The 21,551-nt window shown below is 37.2% G+C and overlaps 1 protein-coding gene and 4 long non-coding RNA genes across 22 annotated transcripts; 3 read left to right on the plus strand and 2 right to left on the minus strand.

Moving 5' to 3' along the window:
* Positions 1-1,172: 1,172 nt before the first annotated feature.
* LOC124311288 (sphingolipid delta(4)-desaturase DES1-like) lies at positions 1,173-3,941 on the plus strand. The gene is made up of 8 exons (XM_046775722.1): positions 1,173-1,348; positions 1,534-1,634; positions 1,696-1,872; positions 1,962-2,051; positions 2,117-2,166; positions 2,240-2,453; positions 2,520-2,731; positions 2,815-3,941. The coding sequence occupies exons 2-8, from the start codon at positions 1,553-1,555 to the stop codon at positions 2,956-2,958; spliced, it is 969 nt and encodes a 322-aa protein (XP_046631678.1). The 5' UTR covers positions 1,173-1,348; positions 1,534-1,552; the 3' UTR covers positions 2,959-3,941.
* A 4,541-nt stretch (positions 3,942-8,482) lies between these two features.
* Positions 8,483-12,363, plus strand: LOC124311556. 9 transcript variants are annotated; one of them, XR_006909847.1, is made up of 13 exons: positions 8,491-8,610; positions 8,735-8,846; positions 9,258-9,466; positions 9,530-9,693; positions 9,811-9,959; positions 10,372-10,455; positions 10,562-10,717; positions 10,788-10,870; positions 10,994-11,135; positions 11,299-11,366; positions 11,443-11,559; positions 11,889-11,986; positions 12,182-12,363. It is a non-coding gene; the product is annotated as an uncharacterized LOC124311556 (long non-coding RNA). The 9 variants fall into 9 exon arrangements; XR_006909846.1 differs by lacking the exon at positions 10,788-10,870 and adding an exon at positions 8,908-8,972 and having other exon boundaries at positions 8,493-8,610; XR_006909843.1 differs by lacking the exon at positions 10,788-10,870 and adding an exon at positions 10,037-10,137 and having other exon boundaries at positions 8,493-8,610.
* A 701-nt stretch (positions 12,364-13,064) lies between these two features.
* On the minus strand, positions 13,065-14,459 carry LOC124311698. Its single transcript, XR_006910145.1, has 2 exons — positions 14,375-14,459; positions 13,065-13,415 (listed from the first exon to the last, which is right to left on the minus strand). It is a non-coding gene; the product is annotated as an uncharacterized LOC124311698 (long non-coding RNA).
* Positions 14,460-14,644: 185 nt separating this feature from the next.
* LOC124311672 lies at positions 14,645-15,552 on the plus strand. The gene is made up of 3 exons (XR_006910110.1): positions 14,645-14,728; positions 14,916-15,060; positions 15,201-15,552. It is a non-coding gene; the product is annotated as an uncharacterized LOC124311672 (long non-coding RNA).
* A 701-nt stretch (positions 15,553-16,253) lies between these two features.
* Positions 16,254-20,128, minus strand: LOC124311560. 10 transcript variants are annotated; one of them, XR_006909862.1, is made up of 13 exons: positions 20,006-20,119; positions 19,770-19,881; positions 19,150-19,358; positions 18,923-19,086; positions 18,657-18,805; positions 18,161-18,244; positions 17,899-18,054; positions 17,746-17,828; positions 17,482-17,623; positions 17,251-17,318; positions 17,058-17,174; positions 16,631-16,728; positions 16,254-16,435 (listed from the first exon to the last, which is right to left on the minus strand). It is a non-coding gene; the product is annotated as an uncharacterized LOC124311560 (long non-coding RNA). The 10 variants fall into 10 exon arrangements; XR_006909863.1 differs by having other exon boundaries at positions 17,714-17,828; XR_006909857.1 differs by lacking the exon at positions 17,746-17,828 and adding an exon at positions 18,479-18,579.
* Between the last annotated feature and the right edge of the window lie 1,423 nt (positions 20,129-21,551).

A 21,551-nucleotide genomic window follows, 5' to 3' on the forward strand; every position in this document is an offset into this window, starting at 1 on the left:
TCAACTAATAGATCTTGAAAGTTAATTGCCTCTGAACTTCTCAGTTAAAATTGCATCCACCCCTCCCCACAAAGATTTTTTTTAAAAATAAATTAAGATTTTTCCGTTGATTTTCGAATGACTGAAAGAGTTAAACATTACAGGAATAGTTATGTATAATCATAGTTATAAAATAGAACTGATGTAAAATTTTCTGGTCCATTCTCGGGAGATGTGATCAGCTATTACGCATTGGTTTTTCCAAATTCAAGTTTACCGAGTTCACTAATATGCAGGTGAAACAGGTTTGTGGGACTAACGGTAGATAGCGTACCATTGCCTAATCAGACATAGTGACGCGGTCATTTTTATGACGTTGGTTCATTCCGGCGCGCCCTTTTGGTTATTTACCGCTCGTCACTGTATACACTTACACCGCCACAGACACACTAGCGACTTAGTTAGAAATGTTCTTTCTTAAACATGTTAATTGCCTTCTAAAGGCTAATCTCTTAGTTTATACCTTTACGACACCAGGTGACTGAGTCGGGTTTCAACTGATGGTTTAAACAGAGACCAATGATATCCTGCTTGCAGTAAAATGGAAATAATGCTATAAATATAAAATTAACTGAAATTATTTTTATGGCCCACTAAACACTCATGAATTGTGAACGAGTGGAACCTGGCGCGCTGCATTCGTGCTCTTACATACTTGCCTACGAAAAGATACATGATTTAGTGTTTGAGCAGGGTTTTATGTTTCTTTTATCACTTTTTGTTTGTACCTGAAGCAACGAGTACCAATAAGTAATGATATTTTATCTTGTACCCGGCTGATTCAACTTCTAAATATTGATCATTAATTCATTACAAAGCTGCGTTATACTTTCAAGCGTTTATCAATTTCCAAGATTTGATAAATTTGTTAAGTTGCAAAACAGACTAATTGATCACTGGACTTCCAAAGATATTACAGATTATAATATATTACAAGTTATCTCTTTGTAATTCAGGAAGGAAAAGCCAAATAAAAGGTCATAATCAAATGCAGCACATGATCTCACTTTGAAATCCCCCGCCCTTCCACAATCGCCTCAAGGCTCAAGCTGAAGATCGTATCTATTTAGTAGTTTGGCAACGTCGAGCTGTCATTTCTCACCACTCCTCTCTCTGCAGACTACTACAAGAGAGAGAGTGGAAAAGGAAAAGTCAAAGCAGAACGTATACAGGTGTAAACCGGGAAGTAACAAGTAAGCAATATCGGACTGTGTAATTATTACACAACAGCCTCCACCCATCAACAGTGATAACTGATTTGTGCTAAACGATTGGTTCTGTTACACGTGACGACCCTTCACTGCGTCAGGTAATATCTCATCATTTATCTCAATTTTGTTTTTATTTCGTCATCAATGGTGCGCACGCAGTAATTTCGAAAGAAACCCAAAACATTGTGAACAGTATCAGTTTCGTTGTTGAATGCTGTAAAATGCTCAGTTTAATCCAAGTTACTTTTTCTGCTCCAAATCTAATCGGTTTTATTGTGTTTAGTGATCGTTTTTATTATAAAATGGGTGCCCATGTCTCGAGAACAGATTTTGAGTGGTCGACTTCTGATGAACCCCATGCATCCAGAAGGAAAGAAATTCTTGGTAAATATTATTTATTATATACTTACCATTGTACTTGAAAACTAAGTTTAATATTCTGCAGAGAAATACCCCCAGATAAAAAAACTCTTTGGATCTGACCCAAATTTCAAATGGATTGTAAGTGTGATGATCACAGTCCAAATGGCTATGATATTTATTGTTCCAAGATTTCCATGGCCTCTGGTGATTGGCTTGGCTTATTGTTTTGGTGGAGTCATTAATCATTCTCTAATGCTGGGTAAAAAATTTTGTGATATACTTCACAATGACATTGACTAATCTGTTGATAAATGTGTATATGTACAACTTTTTAATTCACAATTTTAGCCATACACGAAATCTCACACAATTTGGCATTCGGGCACGCCCGTCCAATGGCTAACCGGATCTTGGGAATGATTGCCAATCTACCAATCGGTATTATATTTATTAGTCGGGTTCTAAAAACTTTTTCGTTACCTAATCAATTTTCCAATCGAAAGGTATACCGTTTTCGGTTTCATTCAAGAAATATCATCTTGAACACCACAGGGTAAGTTCGAATTCTAAAATTCGGGTGTATGTCGCTCCAGCTAATTTATCTCTCTGATTTATCTACTATACAGTATCAAGGAGATGAAGATCTTGATGCCGATATTCCCACAAGTCTTGAAGCTAAGTTATTTTGCACCACATTCGGCAAAGTCGTCTGGATGTTCTTGCAGCCCCTCTTTTACGCCTTTCGTCCCCTCTTTGTTCGTCCTCTACCGCCGAGCATGACAGAGATAATTAACGTCATTATACAACTTTCTTTTGATTTTACCGTCTTTTACTTCTTGGGTAACCCATCTAATTCCTGACCATATAGATAAGGAAGTATTAATAACGACATTTTCCTTGCTTTAGGTACGAAGGCATTGGTGTATCTACTCGCTGGTTCTCTTCTAGCCATGGGCATTCACCCTGTTGCTGGCCATTTCATATCGGAACACTACATGTTCGCCAAAGGTTTTGAAACGTATTCGTATTATGGACCTCTGAACTGGATTACGTTCAACGTTGGCTATCACAACGAACACCACGACTTCCCGGCTGTGCCGGGTTCGCGTTTGCCGCAGGTACGTTATCAAAACGTCTCCATTGACCCTATCGAATGAAGAAATATCTTATCTCTATCACATCCGTTATTGGGACTTTGCAGGTCAAGGCCATTGCTCCAGAGTACTATGAGAATCTGCCTCATCATAATTCGTGGGTTAAAGTTCTGTATGATTTCATCATGGACCCTGCTATTGGACCTTATGCTCGAGTCAAACGCCGCAGTAAAGTTTCGAAGGAGGAATAATGCGTCAACCCCGTTGAGGAACTAGGCTCTCCAAGACTTCGTCAGGCGCTTTCCATCTTTGCAGTTTGTACAATCTCGCAAATTGTTGTCTAAACACAATTTGGCCTAGAGCTTGGTCCCGCGCAAATGAATGTCTTATTGAGCCGTGGCCAGTGTCTGTAAAAGGGAGTATTTTTGAACCGTTGTCTCCTAGGACCTTCTTTTCTTGTCTTCATCCATGTTGAAAATGTTTATAGTCTTCTTTTGGAGTGCTCCTTCTTGAGCATTTTTCTGCGCTGTTTCGTTCGTCCTATCGGGAATTCATAATGCCTTTATCTGTGACCTTTTGGATCTGGAAACAGAATTTGTTGTCTTGTGTAATTGTTTAATGTGCTCTGAGCATTGGCGGCTGACAGCCCGACTGGTTTTTCTTAGAAGACGTCGTTGTACAAAGATTTGATCGGTTCAAAAAGACTGAACCGAGTAATGGACCATGCAAGAAGAAGAAAAAATGAAAAGTAATTCACATTGATAACCAGAGATTAGCATAAAATATCCAAATTGTGTTACGGGAATCTCGTCTAGCCTTGCAAAACTGCGTCACTGCCACCGCCTTCTTTTTTCAGCCTGTTACAACAGTCTGATGTATTTAACCAACATAATAGAACACATCTAATCTAGTTCAGAGTATCGATCATGCGCTTGTCTCCCCTTGGTGTCAACCCGCAAAGCGCGTATACTTATCATTTCCGTTTGTGATGTGCGGCACCCTTAGATCCAACCGCCCACTTCCCCCCCCCCCCAACATTTTCAACACCCTGGGTGAGTGCCGCGTAGGTGTGTTTTTTTTCTCATCTTTTTTTCTCTAATCCTTCGTTCCCGCCTTCGCCCGAAGGGGCCAACAGCGCAAGTCTGTAGTTTGTGTCTTTTCTTATGCCTATACGTGCGTGTGTGTGTTTTGGTATTCTAAGCACCCGGAGACCAATACACATCAGTTATAACTTAATTATCGATTTCCTAGATGTTGCAGATCAACTGATCAATCAAATGGCACCGGAATAATTGGTGAAAAATCTTGAAGAAGCTATGAAAATGTTTCGACTTTTAAAAGTATCACAGTACGGTAAGTAAAAATAAGATGTTCAAAAGTGGATAATCGATGGAATATTTCTCTTCTGCTTCTTGTGATCATAGTTCCTGTGTCTTGGTTATATTGTATTTTGATAGAAAAAGCAGGTCCAATTCAGTCTGGAAGCGGGTCCAATTGGGAATACGAACATTCAGCATCATATTCAAGCTGATTCGGAGAATATCAGTAGTTATTGGTTCCTTGACTGGACGCGAGTCAGCCAGACGTGGAGAATTTGCTCGATGCACTGTAGATGACTAAGGTGTACCAAGAAACTTGTTTTGTCAATTTGGGGAGAAATCGTGGATATTCCCGTAAAATCAGAACCCAAGTGAATTGGAAGGATAGATCTTCGCTGTAGAAAAGAAAAGACATTTGTAGTTCTGCGTGGACGTTTCTATTGACCTAACTTTATGCAGTGGTCAGAATCGAATCATCTATTTTCTTACATTCTTTTCCGTTTCAGTTCTCATCTCATTTCCCGTCTCAAGATCAATAGAGTATAACCGTATTAGTCAGTGTACAGAAGAATCAGGAATGATGTTCACGCCTCGATGTGTCTGAAACAGAGCTAGAGCGAAATGCACAAGAGAAAAAAAGAAAAGACTGAAAACGCTCGATGTACATTTAAAGAAAAGGGGGGAAAAGGACATCGAGGTTGAAGCAATGGGATGAAGAAAGAGCTCTATCAATTGAATCTTAAGAGGGCAATTGAAGAGCGATCGATGAAGCACTCGACACTGATATATATACGCTTCAACGACGCCTTCGCTATTCTATATAATACTCCCGTCGCCGCTTTTTTCTGTTGCTAGCTGCTCGACTTTGTCTCCGATGGTGCAGTTCGGTCTTGGCTCAGTCCGATTCGTCCGTCACGAGTATTGCTGTGTAAGCCAAGCAATCGCACTAATAGCTACAACCTACATACAGTCGCTGGGCACTCCTTCTTCGCTCTTTTTCTTCTCCATCTGCTCACTCCCGTCCCCTTGAGCTTTTACTCTGTCTAAAGCCTCATATGTATTCACGAATGAACTTGTATGACTGCCCGTTGCCGGTAGCACCTTTCGCTATATTGTTATCGCATATCACGAAATAGTCTACATAACTAGGCCTAATTTGTACAGGGTCAATCGACCTGTCTGCTGACTTCTGGGCCTTCACAGAATTGTTGGGTGCAGCCGGTGTCAGCTAGTCGTCGATGCCAGAAACGTTCTTCACTTTGATCTCTCACAGAGTTGGGATGGTGGTGTAACACGTACTGCCATTTCATCGATCGGCCGACTTGCCAACTACTATACCCATTGGCTGGCTCCCTCTCCAAATATACATATACGTAAAGAAAATGGACGAGAGAGAACAGGGTAGTATTAAAGTTTCGGAAAGAATTAAAGAAAGGAACACGAACCCGGAGACAAATCGAAAACAAAAGAGAGGACAAAAGGAGGAAGCGAAGAAAAAACAAGAGCAAGTGTAGAGCGGAAAATAAATGAGACAAAGGGAAAAAAGAAGGTGAAAGTGGAATATAGATGGAACAGCCGGCCGAGGAGACTACTATATAGCATGGGAACTCTTCTCATCAAAGAGTAGCGCCAGCAATAATTCAGCTCGACGTCGCTCGGCGTTTCTTTGCTGCGCCGCGCGCCCTATATCAGTCGCCTTTGAATATTGATGGAACGAAATGATAAATAAGATCTTCGTCTATAAAGGGCGGCGGCTCTCACTCTCTCCCGGGCTTTTTATGAACGTGCCGCCGTGCTGCACAAGTTCCTCCTCTTACATTATAGACATAATGAAAGGAAGGCAAAGGGATAAAACATGTCCATGTTAGGGCGAGGATGTGCATAATAGAAACTGCGCATAAGGAATCAACCTGTTTTCCAGATTTCCCCCTCTTCCACTGGTAAACATCCAACGTTATAACACCGCACGGATCTCCTGGAATTTGCGGGAATTTGTTCCCGGCCTGGAAATGACCAGCTTATTTCGTCCAGATCTCATGTCGAAAGCTGACAACTATGCAAACGAGCGAGAAAACGACATGACGAGGGCCATAGAGTGTATTTGTACAGAGCTCAAACGAAGCTCTCCTGTTTGCACAGGTGCTTTCTAAACTACGTCGTATTACTTTTCGATTATGATTCACTCGTTTCTCCCTTTCTCTCTCGATCGGTAGAGCTATAGTCAGAAATTCAGGGGAAGATAGACCGAATAATAAGGAACAGCCTGTGAGATTTGGGACTATACAAGTATACACAGTCTATATGCGCATTTTCTAATGTAAGATAAGATTAGAATAATGCCTTCGTTTGTTTGATATTCAATTTCTCGGTGGATGGCAGGAAAACAGGCCAAGCAATCGCAAGCAATTGCGGCCATTAAAAAAAATATGACGTTAAATTTCTTTCCAAGATGTGCTTTGAACTGTAAAGCCGACTAGTGAGCTTATATTTTTTGTTCCTATCATGATAGATTAAATAATAGATAGTGGCGAAACGAGTTTTTTTTAAAATATTTTTAAAATTCTGTGAGTTAGCTTAATACGTCTAGGTTACATATAACATTGTTAGAGCGATCAAAATGAAATGTTGGAACGCTTCCTAAACTATTTATTTCCACTTTCCTGGTTACACCATTATCGCCAGAGATGGAACGTTAAAATAGTGTAGGTGTATAATCTGCATATTGGGGGCGGAAATCTCGTAATAACGCACGAAATGCGTAAAGTTTCAAAGGCGGGGACCTGAAAAGAGGAATTGAATTTTTAAACGGATTCAATTTCCAAGCAATTAAAATCTATTGTATGACGGTAGGACTTTTTTTTACACCGACAGCTGAGCGACGCTGACGTCATTGTACGCCTTGAAACTGGCCTTTGAAAAGTCTCCTAGCAGCATAATTAAAACTGTCTTAATTTATTAAAAAAAAAATAATTTTAATTAAATTCCTTTGATTACCCAGACAGACAGTCTGAAATCTGACTTATTTAACCAGTTCCTTTTTTTTTTCTTCTTCTGATTACAAATACCGCCCGATATATACATGCAACCTTAATCTGGCATCGCTCATTCGCTTTAATGGGCTGCTTAAGGCTCTCACAAAGGCGGCAATGCGGCACACGCTGTGTGGCTTTGAATCTACCCGCCCTTGCCGCATTGACCGCGCAGGTGGAGCGAAACTGATGTCGTGCTTTGCAGCTATATAGCGCGTAATCTCCTTCGCATGGCTCGCCTCGATCCTTGTGTACATGCATATTGATGCTCCAGTATTGACGTCCCCCAGCTGCTGCTCCCCCACAATTTAGAAGCGATCCCAATGCCCGGCAACGTCAATGGGAAAGTATACCAGTTGCTGGATCTGAATTATTTCGGTCGCCATTCAATGCGACATACACTGCGAGGCAGGGCACAACACAATCATAAGCTTTCCAATTTCGAAGGCTATCTCAATCAAGTTTTTTAAAACAAATTATGTGCACCAGTCGAGGAAAATTATGAACTGAATACAAACGAAAAATTGGCTAGTGAACGAAATATTGCGAATGAAATGGCGGCCAGATTTACATTCTACGTCGGATTGCATGCTGTTGAAAAATATCGTGTAGCCTAAGAAACATTTCCACTTGACGTGCTTGGGTGTAGCAGAAATAATAGCCAGGTTATTTGATGGGCATCAAAACATATTGGCGCCAGGGCGGCCAGCGGCCTCTATATGATACTGAACGTTGACGTTAGCCGCTATTACGTCCTGAGTTATGCGTGTCATATGGCATTACGCGTTCCCGCCACTGAATTCCCTAGATGACACCGTTATATACCTCATATCTGTTATAAATTACTCTGACGGAACGCTGATGTAAGGAAAGAAGGAGATATTACGTTTCGGCCTCTCACTTTATATAATGCTGAATTTCATAAACTATCGGTCTCACGTGCACAAAATGGCCCCGGATATTTTCAATAAACTGTTGAGGAACCACTGGGAAATCAAAATCAAAATATTAAATCAAATGCTACACAATTTCATATAGTATACGGAACTAATACCAATTCAAAGAATTCAGAGATAACACCAAGGAATGTAGAAAGCAACAGCAGCAGCAGAAAGGGTATGGCGACAGTAGAACTCCAAAGACATAAGAACTCCTTTTTTAAATCTTATTAAAAATATCCGACAATAGAACCCCAGTGCCCGACAGTAGAACTCGACTACGCGACAATAGAACTCCGATAATTTTTTTAATTATTTTCATGTCCGATAATATCAGAAATATAATAATAAGAACTCCGAACTGAAATTATTGGAATTCTATTGTCGCGTAGTTCTTCCTTCGTTAGGTCACTAGGTGGCTAAATATTTCAGTGTGTTTAGGGATTTAGTCGTAGTGTGTTGGTAATTTGAGAGGGAAGTAGGAGGGGGGGGGGGATCAGCAGACGAATTTCTAGTTCCATTCGACATTTCTTTTTCTTCGAGACGCTGTCCGAAAAGTTGACATCAGCCATTGGCTCATGGCGGGGCACTTTCTTTCCTGACGTTTTTCGTTAATGGTAATTCCTGTTTTATTCTTTAAGGTTGTTGAATTTCAATTTTGTGTGTGCCGTCTGGTTAATTTACGGGTTAAATGTTAAAGACTTTGTTTCTTAATTGAGTTTTACTTTCCCATGCGTTAAGTCTGAGCTTGTTCATTGCATTACGTGCATGTGACCGCTGACTTGTCATGAAGAGAGTCCGCTATTTGCAAGACAATTGAGGTGAAAAGAGGAAACTTGAAAAGGAAATACTGGTAAGCTTAACTGAGAAGTCATTCAAGTAGCATTATTAGCATTTTTCTCTTGATCTCAAAGATAAGTGACATCTTATTTCGGGCTTCCATGTAATTGAGACAGCTTTTGTGAATAGTTTTTTGTTGGTATGTAATGAATCCCAATAAACAGGGTTAGAATTTTCCTTAAATTTGAGTCTAGTATGTATCCGTGCCACATGTTCTTGTTCTTTGCTTAGAATTAACTTGGGCTGTTCATTTAACTCTTGATGTAGATACAACAAGTATGTTCTGCTTCTAAATAAGACAACTTGTGAAAAAAAGTCAGATTTCGAAGAGATGAAAAACATTTTTATCTAGTAGGACATTTCTTTGTTTTTCTTTTAATATTTGAAAATGTCATTGGTTTATCAATTTCTTTTTGTTTTGTAGGGTTCCTTGTTCATTTTGAGCTGTTAATGGTGTTGTCTGGTGTGCAGTGATTTTGCAGTTATTCAGTCGAGAGATGCCCTGAAATGGATGATCAACTGCTGAGACTTCCCTCACTTCATGGTCTTTTTCTATGGAGACGCTGTCCTAGAAGGTTTAGCTTGTCCATTGCAGGCAACTTTTCTCTCTTGACATTATTAGTCTTCAAAATGGTAATTACTGCCTTTATTCCTTAAGGTTATTAAATGTAAATATTTTGTGTGGTAAACTTATAGGGAACATGGCTTTTAACTTGTACTTGCATGGTTAATTACTAATGGTTAAATTTCTAATAGTTCTTTAATCTATCGGTTTAATTTTTACGGTCATGAGATCTGCCGTACATTTTCTCCAAAATGTCGTCTCTTGGTTCATGTTGCACGTTTCGTCACATTCAGAAGTACTTAAGAATAGTAAAAGCAATAACGTTGATCAACTATGAAATCTGAAGACCTTGTTTCAAAATTAGAATTTCATGACTTTGTTTCTGAAGTTAATTGAGTTTTTATTTTTCTAGTAATAGCCTGGTGAAGTCAAAGCTTTTCATTGCGTTACGCACTTACGTGTACGCGATCGCTGCCGTTTAATGAAGGTTCTCTAAGAGGGTCTCTACCACATTGCAAGACAACATTGTGATGGAAATAGGAAATCTGAAATAATAATAATGTAAGTAATCAAGTGTTAGCATTTTGCTTAAATTATTTTCTATGTTTATGTGCTACCTATGCTTGTATTTTGTTTAGAATTAACTGACTTTAAACATTAAGTTCTTGATTCAAATGACATGGCAACTACATCCTGCTTATGAAGAAGACGGCTTTTATGAAAAGATCTTAATACGATGGTAGAGATTTGTCACTTTTTTTTTACTGAACAGAAATTAAAATTCACTTCATTCTTAATAAGCTTAAATGAAATTGTCATGATGTGATGATCGAACCTTTTCTTTATATTTCCCTCTAGTTAAACAATGATAATCTCAAGTGTATAATTGCTTAACTGTTGGATACTTGAACCATTTATTTTACAATTGTAAGAAAGTTAAACTTGCGTTTCTTGTTTTACTTTGAAAATTTAGTTTTCCACGTTCCGTATGATGTTCGAGCTTTTTGTTGTGGCGGTTACGTGCGCAGTGATTTTCCAGGAGAGATGCGTTAAAAAGGTGCTTGTGCAGACTTGCATGCAATGAGAAATGAATTATTTTTAATTGATGGTAAAGACTAACGATAATTGTTGCTTTTTTTTTTGTTTTTTTTTTTGTGGAGTAGTCGTGTTGGCTTTAGAGTTTTTCCAGGGACAAAGCAGCTGATGTTGGCAACATGGCAAATGCCACTGAGCCTGACTTAATGTTCTCTGGACACTGTCAGTTACATTGTTCGTGACCAATGCGGAACAACATTCTTCTTCACAAATATCTCATAAAGGTAACTTAGTTTTTAGTAAGGTTTCTGAATGTAGAAATGATTAACAAATGCCTTTGTTTAAATGCTGAAGATTAAGAAGAACAGTGTTAGAATACATTGTTAATCTGTCATGCCTGTGATACATTTCTGTCCTTGTCACAGAGTCTTATCCCAGTAGGTGTTTTGTCTCTGTTTGGGGTTGTTAGGTAATAGGAATTATGTAGAAAATTGAATTTTGTTACATAGTACCTTGTTCTTGGATAGGAATTCAGCTTTTTTTTTTTTTTTTTCATGTAGGATTAGTGGCTTGGTGAGGTTGAGCTTTTTCATGGCAGTTGAGTGTCCACATGGACTTGTTGCAGCGAGCTGGTGAAGGGTGTGGTGAGCTGTTGCGTGACGACCATGGGCTGGTGCGGAGAAGTGCTGCACGCTGTCTGCGGTATTGGTTTGAATTATTTTCATTGCCTGAACTACCAAGTGTTTAAATCTTTCATATTATATGTGTTGGCTGAAGTTTAACTTGCAATTTTTGTTTTGCTTTGGAATTTTTTTCACGTTACAAAGTGTCGTCTGTTCATTGATGTTTTTTTTTCTCTCTATAGGCTTCCATCGTCAGTTAGCTGTATGAGCTAATTATGTTGTTGCTCTTTGGTATGCAGTTCATGTTCAGGTAAGAGATTTCTTTATCTCATCTATTGAAGAATTTGAGAAAATGGCAAAGTCTAAGCTTCATTGCTGTCATGTAGTTGGTTTTGTTGCAGCCAGCTGGTGAAAGGGAGTCCTAGTTGAGCTGCAGCTTTTGAAGCAGTTAACAATGCTCGTGTTATTCCGAAATGTAACATCAATGAAGACATCTTGAAATGGTAATTTGATTGTGATATTGGGTTGTCACAGGGGAAGTTTCATAAAGTCTGATTAAAAGATAAAGTGGGTTTAGAGTTTTACTGAAAAGATGCTTGCTCAACAATTGTAATCTTTTTGATTTAACTAGAACATTATATTCCCTTTTCCAAAACTTCTCATGCAACTTTTTCTTGTGATTTTAAACATTTGTTGCTGCTCGGATTTAATTTTTAATTTAAACTTGACATGACTTTTCTTTCTTTTCTTCCATTACATGTTTTTTATTTTCTATTTCAGCTGGTTCAGGTCTAAATGTTAATTATTTAATGATTTATCTATTTCTCCTCAGGTCTTGGTGATGATGCAATCATCCATCTTCTGCATGGATTTTGTGTTACCAAGAAGTGGAGAAGTTAGACTTGAAGCAAAGCTGCAGGAAAAGAAACGGTAATTTGCCCGATATATTATTTGTGATTTGGGAATTGTAGTTTTTTATTGGAATGTTGTGTTTTGTCAAAAGATAACTTCAAACTGACACAGAAAATTAATGATGATCCTTGTCTTTTTTGCTAAGAAAACGTTAAAAGATAAATTAATCGTTTTCCTGTCTATCTGATATAATATCCCTGTTTTTTCTCATAGGTATTGACGTTTAATGTGCAGTGGTTTTGCAGTCCGACTCCTTTTCAAGCTGTTGCTTTCCTGAATTTTGCCGGAGTCTTTGAAGTAGCTGATCCTGTCATCCTGAAGTTATGATGCGGGGTTATCCTGGAATAGCTGTTGTTGGTGTCTTTAAGTTACTGTGGCAGTTCAATTCGGGTTGATAAAAATATTAATACCCATGTAATATGTGATGTAGTAACCTTAATAAGCTATTTTGTTATCCATTGTGGCATGTTGTGAACTGATTTTGGATCAAACAGCAGTTGTGCTTCATGATATTTCCCTCACCCACATATTATATCTAATAATTCTTAAATAATGGGGTGTTAAAGTGAGCATTCCTTTTGCGTTGAAATTATTCATTTATTTTTCACTTTGTAAAATGTCGAAATAAAAAATTATACAACCAATTTTATAAAATAAAATAATTTATTAATTTAATCTAATAAAAATATTTTAAAATTTAATTTGATTGAATTAATTAAACAACATTTGAGTTAAATAAATTAAGTTAAAATCATTAAATTTAAATGAATCAAGTTAATGCGATTAAACTTTATTAAATCAAGTTGATTCATTTAATTATTACATTTTTAGGCCAAAATGCATGAAATTTAATAAACAAAACCTCCGGTACAAGACAAATATTGTTCTGTGCAAATTTTAAAGCTATTTATACCCAAATAAAACAAACCTAACAAACTCCTTTTTGTCTCATTTGGGTGATAAACAGCTTTTGAAACTCGCACATACAGTCAATCAAGACAGGGGGAGATACTGCCTTAATTGACTGCAGCCAGGGACAACGGTTAAGACATGGCCAATGGTTAAGAGAAACCGGAAAAAGAGCGAAGAGTTGAGGAACAGTTATTACGAGAGCGATAACCATAGTAGGCTTCCGGCTTAGACATCTAACAACTATCAGTTTTGAATTACAGCTTTCTCTTATCAGTTTTCACCAATGGATGAAGTCCATGATAAGTAGTGAAGGAGTTACCCTGTTGGCAGAATGAACATTTATTAGGATGGCAATAATTTTAAATTAGATTTTAGAGACAGAGGGCCTGTTTTAGGAAGTAAAAAGGGATATTCAAGGGTAGCAGCCAACAGGTTACCAAACAAAGGACCTTGTTGACTGCATAGTCATTGTCCTTTTAGGATCCCAGGATTTACAACACAATAGTTGACAGTAGGACACCTTTCACATTTTCTCCTGGAAATGAATGAGAAATATTAAGGTTATTGAACACATCTATGGAAAAGAACACATGCCCAACAAATTACACACAAAATATATCCAATTTACCAACGAATTCATTGGTAATTTTTGAAGAAAAAAGCTGTAGCTGAACTGTTGACAACGGGCCGCCCATAAGCACATGTCAACACAATATTCTTTCACGCCCTCTATTTGACACGTCCAAAACCCACACTATCTAAAGGAAAAGAACCAGCCTTAGATAGTAAAAAAAGTAATCAAAAAGACCATTTCTGTTTACTTAACTTGGCACGGAGTCTTAAGAATTGTACAGAGAATAAAGCTCACTTGCTAGTTTTATGCAAATTTTCCGGAAGTATACCGGAAGTAGACGATAGCGCCTTAACCATTGGGCTGCCAATCAATTAAACCAGAGATTCGTGATCTCCATGAAATTTGGGGTCGATTAGACGTGATTTAAACGAAATCCAAAATTTGGCCAAAATCGAGAATTCTCCTGAACTATAGTTCAGGAAAATTCTCAAAGCCGGAAGTACGAAAACGTACAAAAAAAAACATGAACTTTACCACAAATTTGACGAGGATCACGAATGTGTGGTTATTTTGGACGTTGAATGAATATTTACTGAACTACTGACTGAAAAGTAGAAAAACGGAAGTAGAAAAAAAAAACACATTATTAAAAATCTAACAAGTGAGCTTTGTTGCTGAAACAGAAACTGACAGTTATCACCAAAAATTTTTTAAAAGTAGCATTGAGAAAATTCTACAGAGATGTGCAAAGTAAGCGTATTTAAACTGATTTCTAACAGGTAAAAAATGATCATAGATTGCCGTCTAGCGTCAGAAAGAATAAACATTTAAATGCAACATGAAAACAATGTCCGCTCTAGCTCGTTGACACTCAATTAAGAAATTTACAAACAAAGGTAACAAATAACTTTCATACTCACGTAATATCTCCCTGCCAAATTTCACCAAGAAGCCACCACGCAGCATCACTCATGACACATCACAAGTTCAGACGAAATCCCCAAGGTGTTAATGGACGCCAGTCCAACTTTTACAACACTTCTACAACACTGAGGAGAAGGCACTCAAGACAGATATCCGTTCATGTTGTCTGCAAGATTCCAGACGTTTCAGCACCTGGGCAACAGTGCTGGACAGTGGATTGCTGAAAGGAAAAACACCCAGTTGGTAAGGTAAACCTGCCAGTTATTCAGAATGTGTTTCTATTCATTGTGGACACTACTAGGCTACGTACTACAAGGCAAGAACAAACATTAAGTCAATCACAAATGATGGTGAAGATGAAAAATCCGTTCCACAGTACCCTGTCTCACAACAACAGCATGTTGCAGGCTCATTCGATCCTCACTTTAGGGACTTTGCATCTAATTAAATTAATGTTCACCTGTATCACCCCTTTAGCTTTATTCTTGTAATTCTGCACTATGCCTTACCTGTGATAAATCTTTCTTTTTTCTGTAGGTTTCGATAGCCATTGATAATTGGAGAGCAGCATTGGAATGTGACAGTTTGTCTGTTAGACTTGCTAGATCACCAACCCCAGCATGGACCAATCTCTCATTCCATCTTCTAGAGAACCTTGGATTACTGATTGGTAGTTTAGTGTGTAAGTTTACTTGTAATGTCACCAAACTTTCTTTGTTGCAGTCTAATATGTATTTTAAGTATATATTGTTCTGCTCTGACATCTATCTAATAGCACATTGATGACAAAAATTCTAAACAAGGTGAATTTTTTATTTACAGGTTCTTATGTTTCTAATTTTGCATGACAGACTTTATGAGAAGTTATGTCCTTTGAAGAAAAAGGACAATGACTATACAGTCAACAAGGTCCTTTGTTTGGTAACCTGTTGGCTGCTACCCTTGAATATCCCTTTTTACTTCCTAAAACAGGCCCTCTGTCTCTAAAATCTAATTTAAAATTATTGCCATCCTAATAAATGTTCATTCTGCCAACAGGGTAACTCCTTCACTACTTATCATGGACTTCATCCATTGGTGAAAACTGATAAGAGAAAGCTGTAATTCAAAACTGATAGTTGTTAGATGTCTAAGCCGGAAGCCTACTATGGTTATCGCTCTCGTAATAACTGTTCCTCAACTCTTCGCTCTTTTTCCGGTTTCTCTTAACCATTGGCCATGTCTTAACCGTTGTCCCTGGCTGCAGTCAATTAAGGCAGTATCTCCCCCTGTCTTGATTGACTGTATGTGCGAGTTTCAAAAGCTGTTTATCACCCAAATGAGACAAAAAGGAGTTTGTTAGGTTTGTTTTATTTGGGTATAAATAGCTTTAAAATTTGCACAGAACAATATTTGTCTTGTACCGGAGGTTTTGTTTATTAAATTTCATGCATTTTGGCCTAAAAATGTAATAATTAAATGAATCAACTTGATTTAATAAAGTTTAATCGCATTAACTTGATTCATTTAAATTTAATGATTTTAACTTAATTTATTTAACTCAAATGTTGTTTAATTAATTCAATCAAATTAAATTTTAAAATATTTTTATTAGATTAAATTAATAAATTATTTTATTTTATAAAATTGGTTGTATAATTTTTTATTTCGACATTTTACAAAGTGAAAAATAAATGAATAATTTCAACGCAAAAGGAATGCTCACTTTAACACCCCATTATTTAAGAATTATTAGATATAATATGTGGGTGAGGGAAATATCATGAAGCACAACTGCTGTTTGATCCAAAATCAGTTCACAACATGCCACAATGGATAACAAAATAGCTTATTAAGGTTACTACATCACATATTACATGGGTATTAATATTTTTATCAACCCGAATTGAACTGCCACAGTAACTTAAAGACACCAACAACAGCTATTCCAGGATAACCCCGCATCATAACTTCAGGATGACAGGATCAGCTACTTCAAAGACTCCAGCAAAATTCAGGAAAGCAACAGCTTGAAAAGGAGTCGGACTGCAAAACCACTGCACATTAAACGTCAATACCTATGAGAAAAAACAGGGATATTATATCAGATAGACAGGAAAACGATTAATTTATCTTTTAACGTTTTCTTAGCAAAAAAGACAAGGATCATCATTAATTTTCTGTGTCAGTTTGAAGTTATCTTTTGACAAAACACAACATTCCAATAAAAAACTACAATTCCCAAATCACAAATAATATATCGGGCAAATTACCGTTTCTTTTCCTGCAGCTTTGCTTCAAGTCTAACTTCTCCACTTCTTGGTAACACAAAATCCATGCAGAAGATGGATGATTGCATCATCACCAAGACCTGAGGAGAAATAGATAAATCATTAAATAATTAACATTTAGACCTGAACCAGCTGAAATAGAAAATAAAAAACATGTAATGGAAGAAAAGAAAGAAAAGTCATGTCAAGTTTAAATTAAAAATTAAATCCGAGCAGCAACAAATGTTTAAAATCACAAGAAAAAGTTGCATGAGAAGTTTTGGAAAAGGGAATATAATGTTCTAGTTAAATCAAAAAGATTACAATTGTTGAGCAAGCATCTTTTCAGTAAAACTCTAAACCCACTTTATCTTTTAATCAGACTTTATGAAACTTCCCCTGTGACAACCCAATATCACAATCAAATTACCATTTCAAGATGTCTTCATTGATGTTACATTTCGGAATAACACGAGCATTGTTAACTGCTTCAAAAGCTGCAGCTCAACTAGGACTCCCTTTCACCAGCTGGCTGCAACAAAACCAACTACATGACAGCAATGAAGCTTAGACTTTGCCATTTTCTCAAATTCTTCAATAGATGAGATAAAGAAATCTCTTACCTGAACATGAACTGCATACCAAAGAGCAACAACATAATTAGCTCATACAGCTAACTGACGATGGAAGCCTATAGAGAGAAAAAAAAACATCAATGAACAGACGACACTTTGTAACGTGAAAAAAATTCCAAAGCAAAACAAAAATTGCAAGTTAAACTTCAGCCAACACATATAATATGAAAGATTTAAACACTTGGTAGTTCAGGCAATGAAAATAATTCAAACCAATACCGCAGACAGCGTGCAGCACTTCTCCGCACCAGCCCATGGTCGTCACGCAACAGCTCACCACACCCTTCACCAGCTCGCTGCAACAAGTCCATGTGGACACTCAACTGCCATGAAAAAGCTCAACCTCACCAAGCCACTAATCCTACATGAAAAAAAAAAAAAAAAGCTGAATTCCTATCCAAGAACAAGGTACTATGTAACAAAATTCAATTTTCTACATAATTCCTATTACCTAACAACCCCAAACAGAGACAAAACACCTACTGGGATAAGACTCTGTGACAAGGACAGAAATGTATCACAGGCATGACAGATTAACAATGTATTCTAACACTGTTCTTCTTAATCTTCAGCATTTAAACAAAGGCATTTGTTAATCATTTCTACATTCAGAAACCTTACTAAAAACTAAGTTACCTTTATGAGATATTTGTGAAGAAGAATGTTGTTCCGCATTGGTCACGAACAATGTAACTGACAGTGTCCAGAGAACATTAAGTCAGGCTCAGTGGCATTTGCCATGTTGCCAACATCAGCTGCTTTGTCCCTGGAAAAACTCTAAAGCCAACACGACTACTCCACAAAAAAAAAAAACAAAAAAAAAGCAACAATTATCGTTAGTCTTTACCATCAATTAAAAATAATTCATTTCTCATTGCATGCAAGTCTGCACAAGCACCTTTTTAACGCATCTCTCCTGGAAAATCACTGCGCACGTAACCGCCACAACAAAAAGCTCGAACATCATACGGAACGTGGAAAACTAAATTTTCAAAGTAAAACAAGAAACGCAAGTTTAACTTTCTTACAATTGTAAAATAAATGGTTCAAGTATCCAACAGTTAAGCAATTATACACTTGAGATTATCATTGTTTAACTAGAGGGAAATATAAAGAAAAGGTTCGATCATCACATCATGACAATTTCATTTAAGCTTATTAAGAATGAAGTGAATTTTAATTTCTGTTCAGTAAAAAAAAAGTGACAAATCTCTACCATCGTATTAAGATCTTTTCATAAAAGCCGTCTTCTTCATAAGCAGGATGTAGTTGCCATGTCATTTGAATCAAGAACTTAATGTTTAAAGTCAGTTAATTCTAAACAAAATACAAGCATAGGTAGCACATAAACATAGAAAATAATTTAAGCAAAATGCTAACACTTGATTACTTACATTATTATTATTTCAGATTTCCTATTTCCATCACAATGTTGTCTTGCAATGTGGTAGAGACCCTCTTAGAGAACCTTCATTAAACGGCAGCGATCGCGTACACGTAAGTGCGTAACGCAATGAAAAGCTTTGACTTCACCAGGCTATTACTAGAAAAATAAAAACTCAATTAACTTCAGAAACAAAGTCATGAAATTCTAATTTTGAAACAAGGTCTTCAGATTTCATAGTTGATCAACGTTATTGCTTTTACTATTCTTAAGTACTTCTGAATGTGACGAAACGTGCAACATGAACCAAGAGACGACATTTTGGAGAAAATGTACGGCAGATCTCATGACCGTAAAAATTAAACCGATAGATTAAAGAACTATTAGAAATTTAACCATTAGTAATTAACCATGCAAGTACAAGTTAAAAGCCATGTTCCCTATAAGTTTACCACACAAAATATTTACATTTAATAACCTTAAGGAATAAAGGCAGTAATTACCATTTTGAAGACTAATAATGTCAAGAGAGAAAAGTTGCCTGCAATGGACAAGCTAAACCTTCTAGGACAGCGTCTCCATAGAAAAAGACCATGAAGTGAGGGAAGTCTCAGCAGTTGATCATCCATTTCAGGGCATCTCTCGACTGAATAACTGCAAAATCACTGCACACCAGACAACACCATTAACAGCTCAAAATGAACAAGGAACCCTACAAAACAAAAAGAAATTGATAAACCAATGACATTTTCAAATATTAAAAGAAAAACAAAGAAATGTCCTACTAGATAAAAATGTTTTTCATCTCTTCGAAATCTGACTTTTTTTCACAAGTTGTCTTATTTAGAAGCAGAACATACTTGTTGTATCTACATCAAGAGTTAAATGAACAGCCCAAGTTAATTCTAAGCAAAGAACAAGAACATGTGGCACGGATACATACTAGACTCAAATTTAAGGAAAATTCTAACCCTGTTTATTGGGATTCATTACATACCAACAAAAAACTATTCACAAAAGCTGTCTCAATTACATGGAAGCCCGAAATAAGATGTCACTTATCTTTGAGATCAAGAGAAAAATGCTAATAATGCTACTTGAATGACTTCTCAGTTAAGCTTACCAGTATTTCCTTTTCAAGTTTCCTCTTTTCACCTCAATTGTCTTGCAAATAGCGGACTCTCTTCATGACAAGTCAGCGGTCACATGCACGTAATGCAATGAACAAGCTCAGACTTAACGCATGGGAAAGTAAAACTCAATTAAGAAACAAAGTCTTTAACATTTAACCCGTAAATTAACCAGACGGCACACACAAAATTGAAATTCAACAACCTTAAAGAATAAAACAGGAATTACCATTAACGAAAAACGTCAGGAAAGAAAGTGCCCCGCCATGAGCCAATGGCTGATGTCAACTTTTCGGACAGCGTCTCGAAGAAAAAGAAATGTCGAATGGAACTAGAAATTCGTCTGCTGATCCCCCCCCCTCCTACTTCCCTCTCAAATTACCAACACACTACGACTAAATCCCTAAACACACTGAAATATTTAGCCACCTAGTGACCTAACGAAGGAAGAACTACGCGACAATAGAATTCCAATAATTTCAGTTCGGAGTTCTTATTATTATATTTCTGATATTATCGGACATGAAAATAATTTAAAAAATTATCGGAGTTCTATTGTCGCGTAGTCGAGTTCTACTGTCGGGCACTGGGGTTCTATTGTCGGATATTTTTAATAAGATTTAAAAAAGGAGTTCTTATGTCTTTGGAGTTCTACTGTCGCCATACAAAGACATTTAAAACAAATTATTTAAAAAAATATTGGGGTTCTATTGTCGGTGGAGTTCTTCTGTCTTTGGAGTTCTACTGTCAGCAACCCTCAGAAAGATCTTATTGCTGGTAATTTAGCAATTGAATTACTTACTTAAATAAATAAACAAATGATTGAAGTATACACATTTGTTTAAAAATCACGTCTTGGTGTGCATGCTAGGCATTTATATACTCTACAAGCAAGGCTGGTTGAACCATCATATACAGTATATAACGAAGAACAATGTGATTACGGCATCGTCGATTCACGTACATTTCCCAGGATTTCCAGCGTATACGCAGAATCTGTTACATAACTGATGATGATGGAGGCCTTATACCGCAAAATAACCGAGGCGCTGTATATAGAAAGATTTCCTGTGCATTAGGCCTATACACACAGAGAAACGAACGGCCCCTTTTCTAACTCTCTCTCCTCCGTGAATGTATTTGATATAGTTGATTTTATTTTTCCCTTTTTTTTTCCAGTCCCTGTTTTGAAGGGGAAAACGAGGGAAGAATAGGAATATAGACAGCTTATAAAACTTGGAACACTTCCCATCCAGCCATTTTGCTCCTTCAGCGCAGTGGCTGCTGCTGTCTTATAAAATATAAATATTATACTTTACGTAGACAACGGCGGGAGGGAGGACGTGCGCGTCTCTAGCCGGATCATCCGACGGAATCGATTCCCATCATCTTTGTATCCTTTCAACCTTGTATATATGTACTATATAGTGCCCAGTTACCGTCGCTATTATACGGGCAATGACGACGAATCCTGCGCGATTCCCAACCGGAGAACGGCGCAGCAGCCGAAAAATTGAAAGAAAGTAAATTGAGCAAAAGAAGACGAAGAAGAAAAATGGACGGGCTGCAAAAGGAAAAGAATAGATTTATGATGTGCAATTACGTGTAGCCTGAGCAGCAAAAGGTTCTCTCGTTTTTCAAAAGCGAGAGAATGAAGGCGCTGCTGATGTCGCCGCCATTGTGATCGGCGAGAGAATAAAGGGAACCTTGAAAATAATAAAAAAATAAAATCAAATAAAAATGAAACGGGGAAAATAAGAAAGAAAACAAAAATG

The sequence above is a fragment of the Daphnia pulicaria genome, chromosome 8 (genome assembly GCF_021234035.1).
Source record: "Daphnia pulicaria isolate SC F1-1A chromosome 8, SC_F0-13Bv2, whole genome shotgun sequence".
In the NCBI taxonomy this organism is placed as follows: Eukaryota; Metazoa; Arthropoda; class Branchiopoda; order Diplostraca; family Daphniidae; genus Daphnia; species Daphnia pulicaria.

Excerpts from the sequence above, each read along its gene's own strand:
- LOC124311288 (XM_046775722.1), top strand. The coding sequence starts at position 1,553 with ATGGGTGCCCATGTCTCGAGAACAGATTTTGAGTGGTCGACTTCTGAT. Across the intron at positions 1,873-1,961 it reads TAATCATTCTCTAATGCTGG|CCATACACGAAATCTCACAC; the intron begins GTAAAAAATTTT and ends TCACAATTTTAG. Across the intron at positions 2,732-2,814 it reads CGGGTTCGCGTTTGCCGCAG|GTCAAGGCCATTGCTCCAGA; the intron begins GTACGTTATCAA and ends GGGACTTTGCAG.